General features: G+C 37.8%; 1 protein-coding gene across 1 annotated transcript in view; it reads right to left on the bottom strand.

The window, feature by feature from the left end:
- The window catches only part of LOC144658702 (G kinase-anchoring protein 1-A-like), a 77,143-nt gene that overhangs the window by 11,504 nt on the left and 42,277 nt on the right, over positions 1-23,362 (bottom strand). The window contains exons 6-8 of the mRNA XM_078519181.1: positions 9,188-9,210; positions 8,913-9,053; positions 8,127-8,267 (exon numbers count right to left, since the gene is read on the bottom strand). Of these exons, the coding sequence (XP_078375307.1) occupies positions 8,127-8,267; positions 8,913-9,053; positions 9,188-9,210 (305 nt within the window). The remainder of the gene's footprint in view (positions 1-8,126; positions 8,268-8,912; positions 9,054-9,187; positions 9,211-23,362) is intronic.

The following is a 23,362-nucleotide window of genomic DNA, read 5'->3' as shown; positions in this document are numbered from 1 at the left end:
GATGAGTGGCGTTAGAGTAGTTTTGATTATTTGAAGTTAAAAATAATGTCATCAGTTGAGAAATTAAAGACAAAACGGGTTCAGATTCTGCCCATGGTTCTTAGCGCGTGACTATCTAGGGTCGTAATATTTATTTTCTTGTTTAAAATTCTTAAGCGGGGCCTCTGCAGTAATACTCCAGTTAACTTTATTCGTTCTATTGTTACAAAGCAACCGGCTAATTTTATGAAAAAGAAGGAATAAACGTTATCCAGAGCGCGAAACCAAATTCCTGGGTGGTTGAGATTAATGTTTATCAAGATCTTCGATATCGTGAGGCTAGGAAAAACTCCCATTTGTCGCTGAAATTCCCTAAGAAAACAGAGATAAATGACTTTTGCTCAAAATTATCACGCTAGAATGTTTCTTGGCCAAACACTTGGCGAAAATGTGTAAATTTGAACGGTTAACCATGGTTAACCATCAGTCAATAGTAAGTATCAGGAATCTTCTTTGTTTACTGATGGTTAACCGTGGTTAACCGTGATTAACTGTGAAATTTCAAACGGTAGACACCTTTTGGCTTTGCTGATGGCTATTTATAGTAGAAAAAGAGACAAAGAAGACTTTCGTATCTTAAGTTAGCTTTTCATGTTTAAGAAATGCTTAAAACAGGCGTCAATAAAACATGAAGTAACAACAATTTTGAGCTGTCACACGCACTTGTCACGCTTTATCTAACTGCGTTGGAAATGTCACAAGGTATATTACATTGAAGAAGCGCATTATTACTTGGACATTACATTTATTCGCCTAACGGTGAAATTTCCTTCATTATACCAAAAACTGGCAATTGGAAATGAAATGGGCAGTAAATACGGGCTTAATATTGATTGGGCCGTCTCGAACGATGATTTGCGTGCGTGACCTCTTCACAGTTTAATGTCTTCAGACAACTCTATGCTATAAGCCAAAGGCTTGAAACTGTGTTATTAGTTCAACATAATTTCCTTCTTTTTCAACCAATTTCAAATCAGAAATAAGTAGGCGAAAGCAGCAGTTTCTTTATCAATTTAAGCAGTTGTAAACATTTTGGCTCAATTTATTCCATTTTTGACCCTTTGATTGCGTTATCGTCACATTCGTTAATGGCGTCTAATTAGAAACCAATTAATACAGCATCAATGCCGATTGGACGATTGAAAACAACAGTTGGTAGAAATAAATTTATGTTCTAACCGATTAATCATTACGCGCTGTTCTTAAGATATATTCCATTTTGCACCTCAGACAATCATTGACAAAAGTGTTGACACATTGTCAATTTTCGCCCTCTTTTATTGCTATATGGACCAATTTCATCCTTCTGTCCCACCTTTCCAACCCCCCTTCCCCCAATCAATGTTGTAGTTAGTTTCTAGGATTCCCTTGCGACCATTTTACAACATTGGATGGGGGAAAGGGGGTATTTCAGCAGACAGTCATGGAATATAAAAACTAGTGGTGAATTTGTCATAAAAATCGCAGAGCGAAATTAATGTGTCAACTACTTTTGTCACTCATTGTAGCTTTCACTGCTGTCTGCTTGCGGTTAGCTGCTTTTTGTTGTTTCGGGGAAGACTATTGTAATCTGTTACCGTTAGCTGTAATTTTGAGGTGAAAGTGAAATAAAGACTGATTGTTGATTGAATACGTTTGCTCGTGTTGTCACATTATACTAGTTTTGCTTTCAGTTAAGTGCCGCCGGCTTGCTCTCACTTCTATCTCCACTTCTTACATCATCACACATCTACAATATCCCGCGAAAACAAGATAAACTAGTAATACGTGACTCGCAGGGCCTCGCAAAGCTCTGGGTTATTGTTGCCTAGTAACGGACAAAATACAGCAGACAGAATACAAACAGAAACTGAACAACAACGAACTGCACGATTACAGAGACCAGGGGCACCCAACGGAATATTTCGTTAAAATATCTGTTCAGAAGACGATTTGAGATCTAGAATTTTCAGAACATTCATTGTAAATTTTTTTGCTTGCCTGCCTTTCCTAGGATTTTCAAATATCTAAAAAATGGTATAATTGTTCATTTTTAACGGATTTTTTACTCTAAAAAGGTCACCTAGAATTTTCGGGAGCCTTTCTCTGGCTGGAATTTTCGAAAAGGTAAGTTTTGATCTCTATAACTTTCGAATTACTAGACTTTCAGGGCTCTTTCTAGGTATAAGCATGTCCCCAAATTGGGTATGTAGCCGGTCTATGGGTTCTATAACATCTACATGATCTATGGGTTCTATAGGATCTATGGGTTCTACAGCTTTTATACAGATGTAGAAACCAATCCCTAGGCCCAGTCTACCGCGATTATGTATTACTCGGCCCAGTCTACCGTGTATATTAAGTCACCTTTTCGCGGGTTTTATGCATATTGTTTCTTCACGGAAAGATTCGTTTATATCTAAGAAGCTACGTTCGTTTGTCGTCCTTCGTTTCGCCGCGTATCCAAATCGTCAGGTACATATCGTTTCCTTCATTTGTCTTCTAGTATTTCCTTTGTTGTATGCTGTTATTTCTGTTCTTAGTGTAATATATTTCTTTATTTATGTCCTAGAAACCACTGGTAATTAAGTTACGTCCACAAGAATAAATTTACGTTGAATTTTAAGTTGTATTGCTGGTGCGTTAGCTACAACAGATATACCCAATTTATACAGATATACCCAATTTGGGGACATGCTTATACCTAGAAAGAGCCACTTTCAGCTAGGAAATACGAACAGATAAAAAAATTTGAGGGGATACAAATATGCCTATATCTACCGTTTAAATACTAAAATACGTTCAACGGTGCTATCTTTAAGTAGTTTTGAACTATATTCTCGATGGGTGCCCCTGAGAGACTTCGACAAAATACAGCAGACAGAATACAAACAGAAAGTGAACAACAACGAACTGCACGATTACAGAGACTTCGACAAAATACAGCAGACAGAATATAAACAGAAACTGAACAACAACGAACTGCACGATTACAGAGACTTCGACAAAATGCCGCGGATAGAATACAAACAGAAGCTGAAGACACAAGAATACAGAGATTACAATTACTGAGACAAAATTATACAGACAGACTTTTAGTAGAATCAACTGAACAGCTACAGGATAGATTACAATTAAGAAGGGAAAGTGATGCAGCGCGCTTACAATTAGAATCGAAGGAGGAGAGAAATATTTGATCGGCAGTCTGCTCGAGAAAATAGTGACACGCGTAGACAACAACAACAATTACAGCAACAGGAACTAAACGGAGATGATTATCTTTCCAATGGATGGAGAAATCCCGATCAGCCTTGACATCAGCAAATTTTCATACAACAATGAACAGTTTTCAACACCAGCAGTTTATAGCCTGAATAGGCGTTGAGGGAGTATTATGTGGAAATCAGTGTTATTTTAATCCGAAAAGAAAAACGATAAAAATGAAAGGCTCAGGATTCGAACCCACAAAAAAAAAGGGGAAAAAAAAAAACCCTAGCCGGATTCGAACCCCCGTCCTCAGTCCCGAAAATCTGATTTCAAGTTCGACGCCTTACCATTAGGCCACCAGCGCGCGGCCGCGTGACGTCATTTCCGCCACACACCAAGCTCACAAATATATATGACCGTAAACTCCACACGAGATTTCATCCCGCCTGAGCCCTTTGAGGGACAAAATTATACACCCCGCTACGCTCGGCCTTCGGCCTCGCTTCGCGAGGAACTAAGGCACGAATCGATTTATTGATTTATTGATTGATGAATATTTAATGAGGCACAGAAAAAAAATTTGCGAGGGAAGGTCCCCTGCCAAACCTATAAAGAATTTTTTAAAGTCTAAAACCAGGTCACTTCTCGGCAACTTTGTCGCGGCAGAACCCAAGCGGACCCTGTAAAACTCGCGTTGACGAAGTTCCCGGCAAGAAACCTCTTGTTTTAGGCCTTCTATGCGGCCAGGCTCAAAACTACCTTGTTTGCAACGTTTTTTCCGAAGCGCTAAACAGCGCTGTTGTACAAAACAAAGGCAGAAACATCACTCAGTTCTTCGAGCGGTGCTGTAAACTTTCGGGTATTCAGACTTAATGATGTCCTTCAACCACCTGGCAGCCGCACTTGAGCTAAAACTATAAACTTCTTCGTTTTACTTTCAAATGCACCATTTTGCTCATTTCAAACTCTTCCGCCTCTAACATGTGACATTACGTCACAATGCAGTATCCAGTCCTACTCTACTCAAACCAACAAAAAACATGCGCAGCAAGTCGAAGACATGCTTGTTAAATGGTTTCTCGCCTTCCGTAGACGCTTAGAAAACCCTACAGGGAAAGATGTACACGCGATGAGTTGGAAAACTCAGACTGCCAGCTGACTGGGAGAACGTAAGCCTGCAAAATGCCTTTTTTTTGCATACATAATTTCTAAAAAACGAAGAAAAGACCAGCCGAATGCAACACAGGACAGTGTTTAGCACACGTAAACAAACCTGCATGCGCAATTTGGAGTTGTTTTGATAAAGTTCGATTTAGCCAGAAAGTCCAGGGGACGTTTTTGTCGGGAGCTCTTCAATTCTCCATGTCAGACACCAAATGAAGATCACATGGAAATGGGAAAAATGGCACGAAATTTGCCAGCAAAGGTTACCGGGTATGCCACGGAGAAACCGGAAAAGAAAGAAAAGGAAAAAATAAAATGAATAAAGAAAAAGAAAAAAGAAAAAAGGAAGAAGGTAACAAGAAAAAAGGAATATAAAATAAGACAAGAGAAAAAGGAATAAAGAAAAAAGGATAACGGAAAATAGGAAAAAAGAACAACGAAAAAGATATATGGGAAATTGAAAAGTGAATAAGGAAAAGGATAATGGTTAAAACGGTACTGGAAAAAGGAAATATGAAAACATGAATCATCATGATATTCTTTTTTCTGGTTCTGCTTTATCCTTTTGTTTATTGCTTTTTCAATTTTTAATTTATCTTTTTTCGTTTTTCTTTATTCCTGTTGTCCTTTTTCTTTTATTCCTTTTTTCGTTTTACCTTTTTCCTATTTTCTTTTCTCCTTATTTCTATCGTTGATTCAGAAGGCATTATTCTCAAACCCTTGTAAATGTTGTCGAGCAGCGTGACACGTGTTCAAACTTCTTCTACCACCATTCGTGCGACTTGCTTGACCGATGCTGTTTCATTTACTGAAAGTGAGGTATATCTGATAGATGGGTGAAGGTTTACCATCCACAACTTCAGAGATGATAATATTCTTGCGTCATTTTGAGTTTGTTTGCTATGCCGGTCGCGAAGGAAGCGACTGTTTCTTACTGCAGCTGGTTTCTCTCTTTTCGCCGCTTGTGCCGGCGGCCAAGTAAGATGATTGGTACGAAAAACGATTTCCAAGGGGTATGGGTAACTTTTGATGGGGTCAGGCTTGCAAGTTATTTGCTGACCATATACTTCGTATGTAACAAAGAATAATATGTCCGTAATATTGAAAACCATTGTGTCTGGATCGGGCCTTACCACACTGTCCTTACTAATTAGACAGATTGTTTCGGCCTGCAGGCTACACACATTGGACAACACAGTAATCATCCTATTATTGAGCTTTACCTTAAGATCTTTAACTCCGCTTTGGACTTGCACAAAGTTCTCCATGTCAGAGTGTGATCATGAAGACCACTAGGCACCAAATAAAGCCCACAAGGAAATGGTGAAAGATGGCGCGAAATTTGCGAGCAAAGGTTACTGGGTATGCGATCGAGAGAAAAGAAAAAAGGAAGAAAATAAATACAGAAAAAGAAAAAAGAATAAAGAAAAACGAAAAAAAGTAAAAAGGAAGAAGGTAAAAAGGAAAAAAGAAATAGAGAAAAAAGGAAAAAAGAAAAACAAAATATTGATAAAGGGAAAATAGAGATTTGAATGAAGAAAAGGGTAAAAGGATAAAGGATTAGACGGTACCAGAAAAAATAAATATGAAAAAAAAAAAAAAAAAAACGGAGAAAGCACAGGATAACATTTATTCCAACTATCGAAAACGGAAAATATAAAATAAAAGATATTCAGTTTTACAACCAAATACATCAAACGAAAAACGAAATGGCGGAAAGTGCCACAGATTATTTTAGGCTTGCCTAAATCTATATATTATTTTTAGGGTTATGCAAGCAAAGTAGACTGGGACGAAAGGATAACCAGCAAAAGGGAGAAAGGATGGTGAGGAGGAAAACCAAACTGGCTTCGTGAGCTAGAGGAGGTTCAAACAAAGGATAGCCTATCTTTGTCAAATATAGACTGGTGCAAAAACTTTACCCTTTAGAGGTCTGATCTGTGGTATAGAGATCACAGATAGAGGGAATCCTGTCAATCAGAGAGGTTACCGTAATTAATAACACTGGATTAAGCAAAGTGTACATGTCGCGATATCATGTTTGCGTCTCCACGCATACACGCATCCAGAGTTTCAGACTTTCGGTCCAAATTCAAAAGAAAAGTGAGACTCATTAAGTCAGGCTATTGTGTTTTGCCATGTTTAACAATGGTCTGACTTAATGAGTGCTCACTTTTCCTTTGAATTTCGACCGGAAGTCTGAAACTCTGGATGCGTGTATGAGCCACAGTAGCTTTGTGTTAGTTCTTGTGCAAAAACCTCCCTCAGTTCGTCGCTGCTATTCACTATGAGTGAATCTACGATTAACCATTTAACAATGTCAGAGTTTTGTGAGGGTTATTAATTATTTTAGTCATTCTCCAACAAAGTGCCACAAACTGGGCAACTATGCTGCACTTATTGAGCATTTCCACCAACTCATGGTCCTGGCTTCTAAAATGGTCAGTGGTCCATGCATTTCTAATCAAAAAAGGTTTTCTGTTCCCTAGAGCTTGGTTTGGTACATTTGATCACATGAAACTCCAATTTCTCACCCCTTCAGCCCTACTGTCAGAGACCTCTCCTGCCAAGATCATTTAATCTCCTGTCAGTGCTGACGTGGTCAATACCTCACCCAAGCCTGCAATCCCATGCAGTCAAATTTGCAACTAGTGGTTGTGGTACAACAACTGCTCATCTGGCGTGTGCAACATGTTTATGAGGTTTGCAAACATTCTGACCATCAAGCCCTCTCTTGCCCCAAGTTCAAGTTGCCAAGACCTCCAACCCTCACATCACGCAGCCCTCCCACGTACTGCAGCAAATTCCAACCCACTTTCACTTTCTCATCACTTCAAACCCAGCATTTAGGTAAAGGTAAGGTAAGGTAAAATATTTATTTATGCAGGGTGGCCCATTCAGCACAGTGGCTGGTCTCCAGAGGGGCCCTGCTAAATACAATTTCTAAAAATATAAAATATCTAATAGTTTAAAATAGTTATAAAAATAGAGTTAAAAGCTAATGTTTAATAAAAAGAATTTAAAAACTAAAATTACAAGCATTCTCGAACTGGTATAAAAAAATTTAATACCATAAATTAGGTGCTATGAATAAAGTGGGCTTTGACAAGATTTTTAAAAGAGGAGAGTGATACAGCTTGTTGGATTTTAAAAGGTAGTGAATTAAAAAGGGCTGTGCCAGAAAATCTAAAAGTATGCTTGCCAAGGCTAAGCTTGGGTTTGGGTAGATGGAGGTCAGCCTTCCTTTGAGTGTTGTAACCATGTACATTGTAGTTCCTAATGAAATAGTTACTTAAATGCTGAGGAACTAATTTATTTGAGTGGGGGACCTTTTTAACTACAGATTCAGAGCAGTTGCTAAGTAATAATTGCTAAAGATGGGTTTTAGTGGCAAGTCACTTTGGAGCATTTGGTAAAATTAAAAGGTAAATTTTGGGCAGAGAGAACACTAAATCCAGTCTTGTGTTGAAAAAAAAAAATTGATATTGTGCGCGTGTAACTAGTGCCAGTCCTAAATCATGCATTAGAATTAGAACTTAAAATCCCTAAAACTTGGAGAAAAAAAGGAAGCAGTTTAGATTTTTTTGAAAGAATTAGAGATACCATAGCCTTCTCTATAATCCTATGCCATGTTAGGAGTGAAGCAAGGTGACAAGATCTTTATTGGAGTATTGTACACAAATAAAAATAAAAACCATTTTTTCCCATAAATATTCAGGGACATAACTGTAACATACCTTTAGGTCTTCAATGATTTTAATATGCTCAACCTTGGTTCTTCTAAGGTCAGTGAGTTCATGGCCTGTTTTGTCTAACTCATCTTTAATATGGACCATTTCTGCCTGGATTACGTCTTCGCGAGTCGCTTCAAGCAGTTTCTAACATTGAAAGAAAGAAGCTATATAAAAGCACATCTAAGATGAATGCAACTAGGAAACAGTACAAGAGCAGTTGTACAACTGGAACAAGATGCAGAAAGGTTTAATCAGAATCTAGTAAATTTTATTGTGAAAGAACTATTATGTAAGGACAATTTTAAATATTTTCTAGAGAAAATGTGTGTAACAAGATTATTACTATCTGTGTCTGTTTGTCTCCCTGTCTGCCTGCCTGCCTAACCGTGACTGCCCAAACAAGACTGACCCAATAATGTTCATATTGTTTTTACAGGAGAGGGGGTGGGTGTAGACAGGAGGAGATAATGTTCTTACTTCCAAAACACTTTTCTATCATTGCCCTATTCTAACTCTTTGATGTTTGCTTTAAACTGAGAAGTCCATTGAAGGTTAGGAAAAAATCATGAACTCCTGTCACAATGTTTCATGCATTAAGCTTAAACAAGTATACATTATCCAACTGCTTTGTGATACATAGCACCCTGCAGTTGAGTTGGTGCATTTCTAAAAACTCCAGATGAGCCCCCTTGTGAGAAATTACCTTCATAGCTGACAATATACACTGTAAGCCAGACACATTGTAGTTTTCTTATTCCTTATAAATATCAAGGTTGACGAGTTTCTCACTTTTTCTGACGATTTTTTAGTGATGTCATCTAGATGTATGGTTTTATTCTCAGATTTGATATTGTTCTTTTTTCTGGCAGATAACATGGCAGGCTTTGAGTTTCCAGAGGTAGGAGGTTTCTCTTCACTGTGACTTTCCACCTTAAATAAAAAGCAGATTTATTAAGGAAAAAGCAAACAATCAAACAAAACAAACAAAACCACAATAAATACTTTCCCTAACATAACAGAAAACAGAGAAATCTTCACACAATGAAACATTACATCATAGGTACCTCTATTATTCCAGAAGTAGTTCCTAGTAAGTCAAAAAGAAATTGAGATATCAATAAATAATTGCACAAAACAGCACTAAAAAGGAATAAATGAAGGGCTCACTGCAAAAAAGGCAGAAGTGATTTCAAAAATATTATCATGCTGGGTTTCATGCAAAAACCTAACAAAAACCCATAACCATAACCCTGTACAGAATGTCGAAAGCATTTATTTTTACCACTATTATGCAAATTGCTGCAATAGGAGGTGACCTCAAATTTGCCCCTACAGCCTTCGCTTTCTGTTATACAATTGTGAATCCACCGACCATCCTTGTTGTAACACAATCAAATTAATTGTGTTTCACTGCCTGTGACAGACATGGGTCTGCATTAATGTTGACTGAAAAAATGCTCCCTTTTCACATGTCAAAGAAGGTTTAAGTTATTTAGTTATAAGTTTAAGTTAGTCAACGACTGTGTTTTCTAGTTTCTCTTGTGTCAGTAGCATTATTGAACCTATTCAATACACCAAAATTTTTGTCTCTTTTGGTATTATGGGAGGGCTGACAAAAGTGACCGGCAACCACAATGATAAGAAAACACCAAGTGTGACATTTTACAGTTGACTAGTTCCAACTTATTAACTTGCAAATGTCTCCCAAATTCCCATATGCTTGTCACATGAGGTCAGATAATAATCCACTTGACATAAGAGTCCCCTTTAAACACCGAATAACTCATTTCAAAAGTGAAATATTGCAGCAAAGAATAAAATTTCCATCAATGTATTCGTATTCATCATTGAGAAGAGTAAGCTGTTAAAGCTTCTTCTGCTATCTATCAACAGAGCAGTAATTTCCCTGCCAATTAAGGGGCTCGATGTAGTTTATTAGACATAGGATGGTTGTTTTGAAAATGAAATTGTCAAGGAAGCCAATCTTCGATTTTTGCCAAAATACATTAAATACCGTATTTACTCGTATAAGCGCTGTGGCGCTTATTAAATTTTTCGCGGCTCAAGTGCGGTGCTTGTTCGAGGGCGGCGCTTATTTAAAAGTTGGACGCCACAAAGAATCTAATCTTTTACATTAATTGAAAAATTATAGCGTATTTTCACTTTCAGTATTCGTCTTTTGCTAAAGAGCGAAGGGCACTAGCTGTCCTGGCAAATTTCGTGCAGCCTTAACAACATTTACATAACTAAGCATTGAAAGAATGTTGGATAGAAAAACTAATGGGCGAGCGGTAAAACTAGTAGTAATCAGAAATTAGGGTTAGTGTGTTCGACCTATAGGTAAAATAGACCCAAGGTAGGCAGACAGTGGCAAATCAAAGTCTCTTCGAGATATCGACGTTTTTGCATGAAGTATGAGTCGAAGGTTTATCCTGTGCATTGTTCTTCGAATTTATCATTACAGTTTCTTTGTAGTTTAGTTTAACAATTTCCTATTTTCGCGGAGGAAATGCAGCCATATTATTTTGTCAAAAATGGCTCGTCCGCGCCGGGTATTTATACACATATTCCTTAATTTCACCGAGATCTGACAATTCTATACTTTAAAATTGCAAGGACCTTTCGAGGCAGTCGATTACGGCAGCGAAATTAGCAAATGAAACAGCAAAATATGCGTTCGAAGCTTTGTTTTTGCGACGCCATATTTGAATTGTTATAGGTAGACCGCTGTTCAATGTGTTCAAGGCCGTATCGTTACGATTGCTCCACGAAAAAGCACGAAAAAAAAAATACGGATATTTCCAACTACTGTCGGAGAAAACATTGCGCATATAATTGCGGCGTAAACAAATCGTTACACTCAAGCTGCGTTTTGTCTAGGCTCTACGAGGGTCGGATATCAAGACCCAGGATTAAACAAAAGCCATATATACAGTGAATGCTTTCGAATTATATTTGAAGATGAAATACGAAAGAATTTTGCTGTCTTTGACTGAAATTCCACTCGAACTGCGTAGATACGATCGCATGTTGTAAAGCCGATTCATGCAACATTTCTGTCAACGCGAGGTCTCGTCCCTAACGACCTAGGCTGATGACGAAATAGAATGGCGCTTGCATGTAGCGACCAAATTTGGCCTAATTTTTAACCGCTCCTAAGCTAAAAGAAGCCCCCATCTCTTGCATTTGTTTTAACTTCAATAATATCTTTGAAAAGAGCGAGTTTTTCGGTATGGTTTATTTTTGACATTTGTAATTTTTAAAGTGCCTATGAAGTAAAACACTTTTTTGCTTTTTTTGGTAGCTTATTATGTCTACTTTCCGAAAAGTTAAAAAAAGAATAATGTCAAAGAGAGAGAAATCGGATTTGTTGCCGCCTAAAGTTCCCTCGGTAAGACAAAACAGTGGGTCCGGAGACTGGACACGAATTTGGCTCGAATGGCGTAGTTACTGGTTCCACGGATCAGTTTACACTTAATATATTTTGTTGATACACAGTGAAGTTCACTTTAATTACTTCAGCTGAGATTGTTGCTGCTTTTTCGTTGATAAATCGAAATCTTGTCCGACAAGAACGATATGTTACCATCTGCGGACTTGGCAGAGCGGGTTTCTAGCAGAAATGATCATCGCACAACGAAATATCGTGACACTAAATGGACTGAAGTAGCTAGTTGGACCTGTCCAACCGCCGCAAGCCGATCAAGCGCTCTACACACAAGCGCTGGTCGACGAGGACGATCGAAGTTCGGCGAAGCAGATTCAAATGAGAAATTCCCTATAAAAAAAATGAATAACTAGAATTTTTATTGTTTCCAAAAGCACATACATCGACGGGCTTTGATTTTGTGGGTGGTTTCGCAGTGTCGCAATGTGCTTCGGAATTGACACGAGCGCTGCTGGTAGTAACGAAAACGAAGACCTAAGACCCATACGAAAACTAAGACCCGTACGAAAACTAAGACCCATACGAAAACTAAGACCCGTACGAAAACTAAGACCCGTACGAAAACTAAGACCCATACGAAAACTAAGACCCGTACGAAAACGAAGACCCATACGAAAACTAAGACCCATACGAAAACTAAGACCCGTACGAAAACTAAGACCCGTACGAAAACGAAGACCCGTCCAAAACCAACGTTACCCAGAGTTGCATGACATTAATAATAATGACAGAATAATATTGAAGCAGACTGAGCGTACTGAGAACGTACTACTGAAATCGAAAATCAATGAGCGCTTTCCATTTACATGGAATTTTCGGTGAGAATTTTTCGACAAATGGAACGTTACAGTTATTTCAACACGTAAACGGAATGAAAAGATGCTGTTCCTTTTGAAAATTCCATTCTGATAGCACTGCGGGAGCCTAGGTCACACATGACTTGCCAAGGTTTTTAATCTTTTGGTCGGGGAAATGAGACAAGTACAAATATCGCGTGACATTTGTACTCGTTTTGCGCGATGTTTGTACTCTACGAATCAGTGTTGGATAAGAATAATGTTGAAGCAGACGAGTACTGAGAACGTATCGATCAAGTTTCATTGAAATCCTACAAATATTTGTCTTTAATTTTGAAGTGAGTACGCCTCGCTACGCGCTACATGAGTAAAATTAAAACATCTTGGCCAGTAAGCCTGTTGCCCCGGTAAACGAATGAAAGGTCATTATTGATATGACTACACATAAGAAGCACTAACAAAACCTTTATTTACTGTAAATTTAGAAACATCTATCATTCATTAGCATTGAAACTGAAACAAACAACTTTAAGTAAAACTAGATAACCTCGCAAACTGACGAGATCTATACACAATGTAGCCCTGTTTGGCAAATATACGACACTACACTGTCGCAAACTGCGAAGAAAATGAAATGTACTCGTTCAATGTCAAATCATATACATAACAGTTCGAAACATTTCGAAACGAATAACGATGGCACACGTTCATGTAAACAACATTATTATACATTAGAATTACTTTGAAACATGTGATTGGTCGAGAGCATTCAGTCAATATACAGTAGCATGTGAACTTGACATGATAACCCAATATCTGCAGCAGATATTGGGTTATCATGTCGAGTTCAAAGTCCGCCTAGTTTCCAAGCCCCTCGTCCGTGTAGTGCTGTCAAACTTTTGAAAATATGGCTAAGCGATTCGCCTCCGTTTCCGAAGAGGAATTGAAAGTTTTGATCGAGAATAAAGATTCTAAAAACACCAAGAGAACAACAAAAACAAGTGTAAATATTCTGAATGATTTATGAGGGAGAAGAACCTGGAGAAACCAGAAGATAAAACCGCTTTGGCCAATGTTCTGACGAAGTTTTACGCCGGTGCTAGAAAAAGTGATGGTAAATTGTTTGAACACGTATAATAAAACAATTATTGAATTCGGTTTTCGCATGATACCGTGAATTACCAAAACCTCGTGTCTGTGTTATCTGCCTTAGCCTTCGGCTTCGGCAGATAACACAGACCTCGGTTTTGATAATTCATGATATCATGCTCAACCTCATCCAATAATTGCTTAATATCGACAATGTAAAGGACACTACAGATGACGCGTTTCTAGTTTCAAATAAAAGGAAACACCATCTGATAAATCGGTTACGCGTGAAAACGATTTAAAAGGTACTAGTCTTGAATACCTCTCATTTATACTTGGCAAAGAAACAAAAACAAAGCACCAGATTTGAGATTTGAGGATATCGAACATAAACGTTGGAACAACCACCGGAATTAACTGGATAAGGGATACCTTATTGTTATTTATTTTCGCGGGTACTTAATTTTGCGAAAATGAAACAGGAATATTTCGCGAGACTTAATTTTCGCGATTTGGCCTAAAATACGTAATTAGCATAAAAAATAAATAGAAACCGTTTAAAATTAATTTTCGCGGGTCTTTAATTTCGCGATTTTCAAAAAAATCGCGAAAATTAATTCCCGCGAAATTAAGTATTAAGCAATAAGGTATTTATTCCAAAAATTAATGGGATATAGGATACTCAGTCCCCCCTAATGTCATGACCTCTAAAGGCATCATTGGAGAGCATCCCAGCACAATCCCCCCCCCCCTCTCCGCACCCTTCTACGCGGATGTAAAGCGAGAAATAATAATCGGGTAGCGAAGATTTCGATACGGTGCATTACTGCTGGGAGACTTTGGCTGTCTCTTCTGTGACGCAGAAGCAACCGTTTTCGATCAGGTTTTAGTTTTCGATCAAGTCTAGATTTTTGATCAGTAGTACGTTCTCAGTACGCTCAGTCTGCTTCAATATTATTCTGTCATTATTATTAATGTCACGCAACTCTGGGTAACGCTGGTTTTGGCCGGGTTTGGCCGGGTTTTGGTCCCGGTTTTCGTATATACGGGTCTTCGTTTTCGTACGGGTCTTTGTTTTCGTATATACGGGTCTTCGTTTTCGTATGGGTCTTAGTTTTCGTATGGGTCTTCGTTTTCGTACGGGTCTTTGTTTTCGTATATACGGGTCTTCGTTTTCGTATGGGTCTTAGTTTTCGTATGGGTCTTAGCTTTCGTATGGGTCTTAGTTTTCGTACGGGTCTTAGCTTTCGTATGGGTCTTAGTTTTCGTATGAGTCTTAGTTTTCGTATGGGTCTTAGGTCTTAGGTCTTTGTTTTCGGGGTCTTCGTTTTCGTTACTACCGAGCGCTGCTTGCCGCGCCGAGGTTGCTTGCTTGTCGAATGTGTAAATTCAGGTTACAGTACGCCTATCCCGGTGGTTATTCGGTATTATATAACGATTTGGTGATTTTAATACAAGTAGCAATCAGTTGCTCGCTTTCATTTTGATTGTGTTCTTGTGTGGGAAAGTACAGTGGACTGACATATTTCTCCGAAGCGTGAGAGTGCAACGGCAAGATAACACTTCTTCAAACTCAAGATTAGCACTTTTTTGACTTGAACGAAACCAAAAATTTCCTCTTCAAGAATAAACAGAACTGCAGTTGTTGCTCTTTATGGTTCGTTAGCTCTATGGTATATTTTCAACCGTCGACTTCTTTATCCGGATACGATAAATCCTGATTACAGTGCGTGTTTATCAGCAAATAATTCCGGCGAAGGCAGCCGTAAAATTTGTCCACGATTTTGCAAGATCTCAGTGTATTGTTTAAAATAACCTGCGATCAGGCGTTGCAGTAGTAGGGAGGGAGGGTATGATTTCAGGTTATGTTTAAAAGTGCATTCGCCATAGAATACTACCGGAAATGCAGACGTGAATGACAACATTCGAAGCGCGCTACTTCAGTACTTGAAAACAAACAAGCATTTCTAACTCACTCAAGTCGAATTTACTCAGGCGGTGTGCGCACTGGGATCGCTATGCATCATGGTCGAAATTAAAATTCTGGTCATTTGTGTCAAGTCGTGGATAAGTGCAAATCTCGTGGCAGGCGACGAAGGCGAGCTGTATTCGTTAAATACGCTGCGAAAATCAGCGAATTGTCTATGTTTTCTTTAAAAGAACGTTAATGAACAAACAAGTTCGAGTTTGGTTGCGAAAACAGTCTTCGCTTCTTGATACATACCGTTTGTTTATACGTACATTCGCATGTTGGTCCATGTGAGCGAAGGATAAATTATCTGCCCTGCCGGTGCATCGATAGCGGTCGATAGCCTACCATCTACTGCAAGACGACTCAATACCTGGGCCCAATATCACTTTGTTCGATCATTCACGATCAGTCACCACTTTTTTGACTCTCCTTAAAGTCAGTGATCCCAAAACAATCGTGAGCAAACTCAAGGTAAGATGGCCTGTTCGAATGTTTTGACTTCTCTGTCCGTTCAGTCACTTCAGTGTCACCTTGAGTATTGAAATCGATTTGATCGTTTCGAGCTTTCAACTGTAGAAATATTGCGTAAAAAAGGCTTGATTTAATAGCTGCCTTGTGTTGTATAAGCTACCGAGTCTGCATGATAAGAATTGTACTGATGTATTCTAGTGTTTATGTTTATTCAAACTGATCAAAAGTTGGTACAAAATGTTATGAACAAGATCCTTTATAATTTAAGCTTTTCGAGGCTTTTTGCTGCTTGTTGCAGTTCTTTTTGAGTTATTTTTTCAAAAATAGCTCTTAGTCGGCATGATGTTCCCGTGTAATCATTCAGTCAGTCAGTGGGTCAGTGAAGTATGTTTGTTTGTCACACCAATCAGATTTCAGGTACTATCAAAACCAATCAAATTGTAGTTTATAAGGGGGAAGCAATCTGACACAGTTGTAGTGAGCGATTTCGTTCGAAGATTTTAGATTTGTAGGAGGCGGAATTGGTGAGTTGTGAATTAACCCTGGATTAAAAACGTTTTTCGTAACGCTCCCCTACTTACAACGCACACGCCGTGAGCAAAAGGCCCAACACTAACTTGTTATTCTTCTTATTCGAGCGTACGTTTGGAGAGGCTAGCTTTCCTGACCGTAGTAAAAATTACATATAACATTTGCGCAATGTAGATTTGAAGAATAATGTTGTCGTTACTTTTGCCGTCCGCTTTGCGAAGTTCGTTGGAAATTAAGTTTGTTACGAAGTTGCCAAATAGGTTGTGAGTTCGCGAATCAAATTGTGAGCTTCGATACAAAGTTCCCAACTTCGGCCCGAATTTATTAAAACCTTCTGTAATTATGTTATCAAAGAGGGCTTTGCTACGCTAAACTGTTGGAAACAAATGTCATAAAAATGAAAAACGTTTATGTTCCGCGAGCGGTAAACATGTCTCGAACAAATTAGTCTTCCCTGTCGCGTCACGTCGGCTTCGATTAAAATCAATTTTATATATGGGTAAACCATCCAGTTTCATCCGGTTTACAAACGCAGAAGACTTGAAATTGTAGACAGTGAAGATTATGCCTTACAGAAATCATTAAATATGTGTTTTCATACAGAAAAGTTAAAATTTGACCAAATTTCTACATGCATAAAATTTATTTATTGGCAAATCACTTGCGTGATCGCTGATGCGAAACGTTGTCTTGCACTTCAAGCTACTTGAACCTTCCTTGACCAGTTCTAAAATCATCAAGTTCAGAAATCGCTGACTTTCGAGCAACATGTCTTGTTTCTCCTCTACCAAACTTGAAAAGTTCAGTCGGGCCAAAGTTAGGAACTTTGTATCGAAGTTCGCAATTATATTCGCAAAACTCGCAACGTAATTGACAACTTCATAACAAAGTTTCCAATTTCCTAACAAACTTTGCAAAGCGGGCGGCAAAAGTAAACTATAAAAATCAACTGTAAAACATCTCGTTCAAACATTTAATGAACCGGTACAAGTATTAACTTTGCTGTTGAAAGCAACTACGATCGATAGCAAAAACAGACTAAGAGCGTGCCATTCCGTGACAATTTGATAACTCAATTAGTTCTTGTTTGTTGAATAGAATTTACGTTGTGAATGAACGAAAATCTTTGTTCATGTTTGTTGAACAGTTCTGACAGGAAACAATTACTCCAGGTGTAGTGCGCTTTAAGGTGGCCCGCGGGTATTTATGAGGCTGACAGTTCCCTTTTTTAAGCGCGTTTTAAGACGGGAAAACGTGAAGCGATTGCTTAGATTTTTGAGAATCTGAAAGAAAAATCCTTAAATTATATAAAATGATAAGTTTTATAGCGATCAAACGCGATTTGTTTAAGTTATAAACGATTTTCGGAAGCCTCCGTTTTTAATAAAATGCGATTATTTTTAAAATGCCACGGTGAATTTTTTTGCAATTACCCCAAAACGCTGCCAAACAGTTGAAGTTTACTCACAACAACTTACAGGAAAATCCACTCCGTAGATTTCCTGAACGAGCGACATCTTTATTTTGCCTTTTAAAACTGTTGTGTTATGCGTTTGACTTGACCGTCGCATAAATGTGATACTTATAATTACCCAGTACCAGCCAGTTTTGAGGCTGATGTCACCTTAATCTTGTGTGTTAAAGCTAAAAAGATCGTGTATATACATCAAATGTTAGCAGTCAATAAAGATGGATGGGTTTCAGCCAAATTTTTGAAAATATCAAACAAATGACGTTATTTCAAATTGCAAAAAATTTGTCGATTTCTTTTCCATTTTTTTAAAGCTGCAACTAGAACAGGATATTGCAAAGGTTTGTACCGAGTTTTAGCTTGTTCCTTTCATACGGTTTGAAGAATTTCGGTTGCAAAGTCAGGTACATTTGCCTTGCAAGTTCTGGTCGCTTTGTAAACCCCGCATTTCGAATGAAATTATACTGTTGTTTTCGAAGAGAGGTGTTACTTTCAAATTCCGCATGATCTTCTGCCACTTGGAAACAACACAGCCTTAAATAGTTACTACTAAAATGACAATTACTGTTCCTGCACATGTATTCCCTGACGGCAGAAGATGGTGCGGAATTTGGAAGTAACACCTCTCTTCGAACAACAACAGAATAATTTCATTCAAAATGCGAGGTTTACAAAGCGATTAGAACTTGGAAAGCAAATGTATCTGACTTTGCGACCGAAATTCTTCAAACCGTATGAACGAAATACGCCGAAACTTGGCACAAACCTTTGCAATATCTTGTTCTAGCTGCAGCTTTAAAAAAATGCAAAACAAATCGACAAATTTTTCGCAATTTGAAATAACGTCATTTGTTTGATATTTTCAAAAATTCGACTGAAAACCATCCATCTTTATTGACTGCTAACATTTGATGTACATACACGATCTTTTTAACTTTAACACACAAGATTAAGGTGACATCAACCTCAAAACTGGCTGGTACTGGGTTATTATAAGTATCACATTTATGCGACGGTCAAGTCAGACGCATAACACAACAGTTTTAAAAGGCAAAATAAAGATGTCGCTCGTTCAGGAAATCTACGGAGTGGATTTTCCTGTAAGTTGTTGTGAGTAAACTTCAACTGTTTGGCAGCGTTTTGGGGTAATTACAGAAAAATTCACCGTGGCATTTTAAAAATAATCGCATTTTAATAAAAACGGAGGCTTCCGAAAATCGCTCATAACTTAAACAAATCGCGTTTGATCGCCATAAAATTTATCATTTTATATAATTTAAGCATTATTCTTTCAGATTCTCAAAAATCTAAGCAATCGCTTCACGTTTTCCCGTTTTAAAACGCGCTTAAAAAAGGGAACTGTCAGCCTCATAAATACCCGCGGGCCACCTTAAAGAACTTTCCCGAAGAAAGTGGTTTTTGATTTGATTCGTTTATTACTTCGTTTATTATAGTACTTTTCGTTCAATGTCTATATGGAGACGTGGCTTTTTTCTAGAAAAACAAGGGTATCGTGTTACGTTCGTTTTAAAAGACAAAGGTGTCATGTTACAAAAGTGAGAAAAACAACAATATCATGTTACAGTGTTTGGCAAAAAGCCAAAAGTATTCTGTAACAAACAAAAGAAAGGAAATGGTTACTAGAAAGCTAGCAACAAAATAACCGCTTTAAACAGAATAAGAACGTGCCATTTTGTGACATTTTGATAATTGAATTAGTTTTTGTTTTTTCAATTAAATGATGAAAATTTACGTATTGAATAAAACAGTTCTGATATATCAAAATGCACGTGAAAATTATTTTGTTTGCAAGCAAATTTTGTGCAAAAAGTGACTCCGTTGGCCGCCATACACAAATAGCTCAAAACATGGCATAAAAAAACAGTTTGGATGCAGGGGACCACGCAACGAAGAAAAAACTGGTTGGCTTCTCTGCTGCCGGATCTCTTGTTCAAGAAATGCTCGTATCACCCAGTTTCACCCCAAGCCACCCCATAAATTGAAAAAATAACTCCTGCACGCTTAGCGTGCCTATGTTTTGTTATTTGCGGTTGAGGTTTGACTTCCTCCTGCAAATACATTTTTTAAAGATTATTGTGCACAATTTCCCATGGGCTTGTTCCCTTTAAACTAGAACACTTCAGTAATACTTGTAACAGGTGGTTTACAAAGTGTTAAATCAAATAAAAGAAAAACTGCATTTTACTGTATGTTTATTTGTCATTGCCAGTTTTTTGGTATGATTCTTATGAAAGTAGTTTAACTGTTTTGTTATAGCCATGAAACAGCAAATGGCATTTGTGCTTATACAGCCTGATGGAGTCACCAGGAGAGTCTGGGAGAATTTCATAGTTTATGTTCAGTTAGTTCTCTCGTGGTTATATTAGGCTATCAAAACATGTCCCAAAAAGCCTACAAGTCATTCCCATGTTTACATACCCCCTGAAACAGGTTCGCACATAAATGAGCATGCAATTGCTTGCTCGAATTGTAAAACAGTGAATAGCATACTCATGAACCTTTCAGCTTTAGATTAGCCTACATTAGCAGGTGTAATAAATAGCAACCAGATCAGAAATTATGATGCAAGTCTTCTTTCATGCCTTTTAATCCCTTCCCCCTCCCATTTATTGAATTATAAAATGGTGTCAGCACCTGGATCTTGGAATGTAGTGATCTAAGGCAATTTTTTGCGAGTCATTTCTCTCATCTGAATGTATTCTCTCATCATTGACATATTAGCACTGATCTCAATGACTGCACTTGCTTTGATGCCAGTTATTTATAGCAATAGCTGTTTTCCCTGCCCTTGGTTCACCTGGTGACCATTTTAGCACTGTATACATTCTGCCTACCAAAATAAGCAAATCCCTGAGTATCTCTGGTGTCATCTTAGGATCTTTATCATGCCGTCACCTTTAAAATTCACAAATTGGTGTATTTTTCTTTTATTAACAATTACCTCTCTTCAATGGGCACATTTTATACATGTAAACAATAAAATGAACACAAGTCAAGCATACAGACTTTCATTTAATTTATTTAATCTTTATTTTAGACACCTGGAAGCTAAGAAAATGATCTGGGAATTTGTGTTCAACATCAAAATACCCTTGAATGAACTTCCCACAGAGTTTGATTCAGCTTTTAAATACATCTTTGACTTATAATAACGACAAATCGTTCCCTTTGACTAAAATGAACTCAAATAACTTCATTAAATTGCCAGTTTCACAAGAAGCCAATACATTATTTTTTATTTAGTTGGGGTTAGCCTGCTGTTTTCTATCGGCTATGTACCGATTTAAAACATTTTAATCACTGCTGGTAATCTTAACAATGTTGGAGGAAATGGTTCGTCGCTATCTCATGATTTAACGAGTCACACCATGCGATCACTCCTTGTATCTGTCACCTCTTCGAAGCCATATTTGCCACCAAAACATGTCTATTAATTCGGAAAATCTACAACACAACGAGGGGAGCGTTTGGGAGCGTTTATACCCTGGCTTAGAACAAACATTGTAGAAACAGTTTATACCAGTTTCTTCGTTCAATGTGCAATGTACGAAAAATTATAGCTCACGATAAGACGGATTCAAATTACATGCTCATACGAGACGAATTTTCATTGTCCGCGTTTTTGCTGAAAATAATATACATTGCTTATTTTGTTGACAGAAATACAATCTTAGTGAGTATAAGTTTTTGTAACTGTAGAAAAGGAGCTCAGAAAAGAAATAATTCTATCGATAAACGAAGCTTGTAACTTACTAAATTTTCCCAGCTTCGTCGCCATCTTGAAAATTTTACATCCACAATGCATAGCGATCCCAGTGCGCACACCGCCTGGAATTTACTATCATATGTTTGCTTCTTTCACAGATGCATTCGTTTGCGTCTGGCGATCGATCGTTTCAAGTGTTTGGGAAAGGAAGCGACTGCTACCTTACGAATGATAAAACGGTCTACTAACCATACAAATTAAATTTTGAGGAAAGAAGTCTCATAATGAAAGAATAACACGTATACTGTACCCAGCTGTGTAACATATTGTAATCTCCTGGCGCGACTGCTAAATCTTTCTTCGGCTAGTCAGGGCAGAATGATATAGAGAGACCACCATTTCCTTTACAGAGATAACTCTTTTGATAAATTTCCTCTTCGCTTCATGACTTTATCGTTTCATTTGTGGCAAGGAAGGGCTTTTGCTGAGAACAGCGATCCTTGAACTGCCGACGGAGCAGAATTCGTTTCTTCTTGCGTTTTCATCAGAACGAATAGCTTTACTATACACATGGAAATTTCGCTTCCATTTGCGAAGCTTCACCAAAGTAAATGAGTGTATTTGTTGCAGTTTCGTTTGTGAAATTGCCTTTGTTTGACTCAAAAGCCGAAATATAGCTTTCGCCAGCCCTCTTTGCTCTCTTTACGCCATAATCCTGGTGTCTTTAGAATCACTAAGTACGTCATTTCCGGTGAAACCGGAGCGTTTGGCCGCGCGCGAAAAGGACCCACTTCAAATTGCGAAATCCAAACTTCGAGGCTCAAAAAATACTAGAAAAAGCGCTTTTGATATCTTAAACACGCATATTCGTGCTAACTAAGACATAAACAAGCAAATTGAGCAAAGTTATTTTTTACTTCATAGGCACTTTAAACGATGTAAGTGCTAGTGATTATTTATTCGTGTTTTAGTTACGCAATCCATTGTTTGTGCGACGCTTTTTATAGATCGCCTTTCAGACACACGTGCGTTGAGATAAGAAAGCTGACATGTCACTTTTAAAATTGTTATATAACGTTTGTAAATGTGACAAGTCACGTTTTTTCCACGAGATGGCAAGTGATCACCCACAGCGGAAAGTAATCCCTTGAGAAATTAAAACAGTCCCTTGAGAAATTAAAAAAGTCCCTTGAGAGTTTACAAATATGTGGTTCCAAATTTTGTCTACACAACCCCTATTCTACGTTTTTAGCTTGTAAACAAGCAAAAACGTCGAAAAACGAGATGGTCGGCCTACTAGTAGTGTGCCTTATACCAAAGTTAGTTACTATGCTTATACCTCACTAATTCGAGGAGGATAAGTGTGAGAAATATTGTGTGATGAGCCAAAAGAACATAGAATGAATTAAATATTATGTGTGATAAATTATAAGCTTACCGTATTTATTCGGCTATAAGCTGAGCGATTTTTTCACCAAATTTTACTGAAAACTGGTCAAAACTCAACAAAATTGGGGGACCGGCTTATAGCCGAGTATTTCCGCTGTAAAAATTATTCGATGGTACTAGAAAAGAGTTGAATTTGAATAAAACATTGATCTATAAGCCGAGCGATCATCGACAAAGATAATTAACAAGCATTTGTAATTAATTCTTGTTCATTACCTTTTATTTAAAGGGCGGCTCATAAAAAGCCATTTGGTTTAGCGAAGCAACGTTAAGAATGAAGTTTT

This window comes from Oculina patagonica, chromosome 1 (genome assembly GCF_052425735.1).
Source record: "Oculina patagonica isolate OP01 chromosome 1, crgOcupat, whole genome shotgun sequence".
Lineage (NCBI taxonomy): Eukaryota > Metazoa > Cnidaria > Anthozoa > Scleractinia > Oculinidae > Oculina > Oculina patagonica.
This window is presented reverse-complemented; position numbering and strand designations above follow the sequence as displayed.